The sequence below is a fragment of the Zingiber officinale genome, chromosome 2A, assembly GCF_018446385.1.
Source record: "Zingiber officinale cultivar Zhangliang chromosome 2A, Zo_v1.1, whole genome shotgun sequence".
NCBI classification, from domain to species: domain Eukaryota; kingdom Viridiplantae; phylum Streptophyta; class Magnoliopsida; order Zingiberales; family Zingiberaceae; genus Zingiber; species Zingiber officinale.
Window position 1 is genome coordinate 75,162,069 of NC_055988.1, and position 4,498 is coordinate 75,166,566.

At 42.0% G+C, this 4,498-nt stretch overlaps 1 protein-coding gene across 1 annotated transcript; it reads left to right on the forward strand.

The window, feature by feature from the left end:
- Positions 1 to 351: 351 nt before the first annotated feature.
- LOC122041222 (probable mediator of RNA polymerase II transcription subunit 26c) lies at positions 352 to 4,105 on the forward strand. The gene is made up of 10 exons (XM_042600839.1): positions 352 to 1,070; positions 1,161 to 1,229; positions 1,328 to 1,410; positions 1,508 to 1,581; positions 1,702 to 1,757; positions 1,861 to 1,894; positions 1,979 to 2,106; positions 2,191 to 2,284; positions 2,391 to 2,499; positions 3,809 to 4,105. The coding sequence occupies exons 1-9, from the start codon at positions 636 to 638 to the stop codon at positions 2,486 to 2,488; spliced, it is 1,071 nt and encodes a 356-aa protein (XP_042456773.1). The 5' UTR covers positions 352 to 635; the 3' UTR covers positions 2,489 to 2,499; positions 3,809 to 4,105.
- Positions 4,106 to 4,498: the final 393 nt, after the last annotated feature.

Genomic DNA, 4,498 nt, shown 5'->3' on the forward strand with positions numbered 1-4,498 from the left:
CTCCTACCCCGCCGTCATCTCTAACTAATAGAAAACGATAGCAAAGTGATCGTATTGGCTACAGTCCAATGGGCCCACGCATTTTCACCAATCACATGACAGGTAGAAAACTCAAGCAAATTTCCGTATTTACGTTCGTAACTATGAACCCATCTTGTCGCCCAAACACAAACGACGGTATGACAATAGAATTCCGTATTGTGCTGTTCTATCGACCTTCACCGCCACCCGCCATGTGATTGGTTCATGCGAGGGCCCCGGTCTGGGGCCCAATCTAGGCCCGCGGATGCCTCCAATCGCGTGGAGGTTGGTGGGACGAACGTGGCATTAATTCCTGTTCATTGTTTACGAGAAAAGAGTAGCCAGCTGCAAATACGCAGCCGAGAATTAGAGGCTCTCGAACTTCCTCGCCCTGCTGCTGCTCGACGTCGAATCCACCTATCGCTTCAGCCCAATCGCGATTCGCGTGCGATTTCCACTAGATTTGGGACGATTCGCTCCCCGAGGGATGGGAATCGGCGGGCGGCTCGTCTGCCCGATGCTGTTGATTCGTGAATAGGTGTGAAAACGACGGATTGGTGAAGCTGTAGGGAGGAGTTGGGAATCGAATTGAGGTGCGGAATCGGCCTGTGGGGATGGAGACGGACGACCTGCGGAGGCTGATGCGCGGCGCCGGCTTGGATCTGTGGTCCTTGATCGACGCCGCCATCTCCGTCGCGGCGGCGGAGCACGGGGAGGAGTTGCGCTCGAGGAGAGATGGGATCGTGCAGCGGCTCTACTCCGCCGATGGGCGGTGCGGGAACTGCGGCTCCTCCGGCGGCCGCAGCGGCAGCCCCGTGGCGCTGAAGAGGGAGGAGGCGAGGGGGAGAAGTAGTCCGTGGGAGAAGAGGATAGGAGCCGGGGAGGGGGCGTCCCCCACGCCGTCTCCAGATTCTATGAATAACGCCGTGGAGGTGGACGACAAGGAGGAGGAGCAAGAGGAAGATGCTCCTAGGAGTTATAGTCATTCGATCGAGGAAGAAAAGAGGAAAATCTTGGCCATCAAACAGTTTTTGGATGATACCGATCAGGTATGCTTCCCTTCCTGACTTCGGAATTTCGATCTATGAATCGGTTCTTTCTAAATTTTCTTGTGATTAACTGTTTGGTTGCCGGAACAGCCGGAGGATTCTTTGGTTAGCTTGCTGCAGAATCTAGCTGACATGGATATCACATTCAAAACTCTCAAAGTGGCGCATTTGTTCCAAAAATATTTCTTTTTGATGAAGTTTACTTCATTCTCCCAAGACAATTCGACACAAAGTCCTCAGTTCTTATTTCTTCACAGGAAACGGACATCGGAAGGCATGTGAATAATCACCGGAAGCATCCTTCCAATGAAGTCCGGCAACTGGTGAAGCAACTTGTTAGGTGATGCTATAATCAACATTAATAAGAGAAAAGAAATAGTTTTTCTTTGGTATTAAAATAGAGGCATCGGATTCTCATCTTTGATTTTAAATCACAGGAAGTGGAAAGATCTTGTGGACGAGTGGGCGAAATCCAATTCCACAAACGACACTGCTTCGCCAGCAATTATCTGTAAACTTTTAGTCCTAGTCAAAATCAATCAAGAATAATGGGAAATAATGTGAAAAAAGAATTCTCTTAGTTCATATGATTATCTCAATGTATCTAATTACTAAATTATGTGGATCGCAGCCAATGGAGACTCTCCGCAGCAGATACATGGAAGGAACTCTCAAAATGGCAACCAAGTATTAAGCATCCTGTTTCTTCTCACCAATCCCTAATCGTCTTAGTTTCTCTACTTATTTTGTTGGAATTGGTTGGTAAACTTTTGTTATATACCGATTTCAGATTCCAGAGTTTGGAAATTCACCTAATTCAAATGGTTAGTGTTGCAAAAAGAAAAGAAGTTTTTTCCTCTTTTCTTTGAGAAAATTCTTATTGTATGATCATCAAATATGGTTTGAAGCTGTTGGCTACTTGAACACGGAGGGCTACAGCTCAGAACCGATAGAGACAAAGGTGAAAAAACCCGCCCAAAATCCAGCAAAATACAATGGCAGTTCCACCCGCCCACTATCCTCTGCTTCTCTAGCCGTAAAGAGATTAGCTTTTTGTCATCCCATTTTAATTCTTAGACAAGATTGTTCCCTGTAACCATGTCATTTTAATTTCTAACAGAAGGCGAAGGAACAGAGGGACAACTCCCCGGACGCTGAGAAGCTTGCTTTTGCCAGAAAAAGACTCCATGAGAACTATCTTGAAGCACAGAATGGTACTACTTTTCTTCCTCATTTCTTCTTCTTCTTCTTCTTCTTCTTCTTCTTCTTTTTTTTGCTTTGATGTCAAATGTCTTTTTTGTTGTTTAATTTGGTTGGTAGCCAAAAAGCAACGAACAATTCAGGTGATGGACATCCACGAGATACCAAAGCCCAAGAATTCCTTCGTCCGAAAAGGCGTCTTCCATGGGAAGCACTGAGGAGGATCACTGTAACACACTACAACTTCTAGCCGTGTATTTGTTGTAGACTTGGTTTCTTTTTTTCTTGGGTCTTCTCATTTCTGAACTGCCAACTACTCAATTAGTCTTCTTCAAGCTTTTTTTCCCCCATAGAGCGCCCTAAAATGGTTGCATTGCTTTTCTCCAAAGAAGGCACAGCTTTTTCCATGATAGAAATCATAATTTCTTATCCTAAGATATTTTGGAATCAAAAAGGTTGCACAATGTGTTGGGAATGTAGAGTTGCACCTCTGTGGCGTGGCCTTTAAGGGTTTGTCCATGTAGTTCCTCTAATGTTTAGTGGTTGCAGCTGTGGTAGAATCTTTGGTGTTGTTGAGAGGCTATAGTGGTGTACAAACACAAAAGTGGGTTGCACTGTTGACTCTTATCATGTTGAAGTGACGGTTTGATCCAATGGTGTTGTCAGTTCATAAATATGCCACTTGAAGAGTAATTAATGTTATTAAATTTTGGAATAGCAGATAAATCTGTTATTACTTAGTTTAGTTTAATGGAATAATGTCCTTTGGTTCAGAGCTGAATTGGTTATCTGAATCCTTCCAACTGTATTTGGTATTAGCAACTAGGAAAGAAGGACAGGAGCAACTCAGTGCTCATTTCGTTTAGATCAATTCTTAGCATTTATTGTATCTAAAGAAACTGTTCTTATAAATTGTTTTGTTCTAGATGTGAAGTATCTTTGCAATGTTTGTAGTTTCTGCAAAACCTTGAGAAGACATGCCTCTTTACACCCTTAAAAATCACTATCAGTATTTAGTGTCTTAGACTTACAAGCTACTTGACAATTTCATTGAAAGACTGATCAAACTAGTTAAGTATGAAAAAATGACAATAGGTAGAGTAAAAGGTCTATAGTTCTCAAGGCTCCTAATTGTGTACGTGACCAAGATGTGTATGGGTAGGTCATACAGTTCCTGACAAAGTTGTGACAGTAGACCTGATGCAAATTCAAACCAGAGTTTTTTTGTAAATTTTATTGTCTTGGTAGTCATAACAAATTGTTTTAACTTAAATCTTATTAGGTGAATAAGTTATTTAGAGATCAGATGTTTTGTTTCCAAATGTTTTTTTAGCTTCTTTGGTAAATTTTAATCAGGTCTTTCAACTGTTCATCTAATCCTATGCTTACAAAAACAACAATTGCTTGCTTCTGAATGCTTACAAAAACAACAATTGCTTGCTTCTGAAGTTCAATTACATTAAACTCCTTAATAGATTGCAAACAGAGTTGATGCATAAATTGACATGGCCCACGTCTCATGCTCCTGATGTTTACAGGTTGGTAGCTAACAATAACTGGAAGAAGGCGAAATGTCACTCTCTGAAGCCCACCAAGTTCTTGTTCTTGCCAAACCAAAAGGTCAAAAAAGCCAGCAAAGGTTGATCACCATTGCTCAACTTGTGTCTCTTCTGCAGTAATACGTCAGCCTTCTGGTTATTTAATCCAAGGGTTTTTGCAAGGGTCCAAACACAGGGGAAGACTTCTTATCCTTGTCTCCCACTTGGTGAAAGTGGAACTTTACATCTTATCTAACTACGACATCACATTTATCTTATAGTTGCTTTAATTCCAAACAGGACTAGCTGATTCAGTTGGACCAGAAATGAGCCAAAAATCAGTCCAACAAGTTAAACAAGTTAAATAAGGTGGCTTTTGGTTTTAGGGTTTAGGAATGAGGAAATGAAATAATAGAAATATAAAATGCTTAGTTAATGAGTTTGAGAATAATAATTTTGGAATCATTCCTAAATAATTGGATAACATCTAAGGACAGTGGTAGGTTTAGAATTCGTTCCCATCTTTTAAGCGTATTTTCTTTTTTGCCACTCATTTCTGTCCTAGCAAATAGGGCATGCCTCTGCCATGCTGTTGTTGCACATGTTGTAGAAGCAGAGGTAAAGGTAGGGGAGGATGACTATTGACGCCGGTCAGCCTGAGCAAGCGCAAAACACCCACTTTGACTTGAG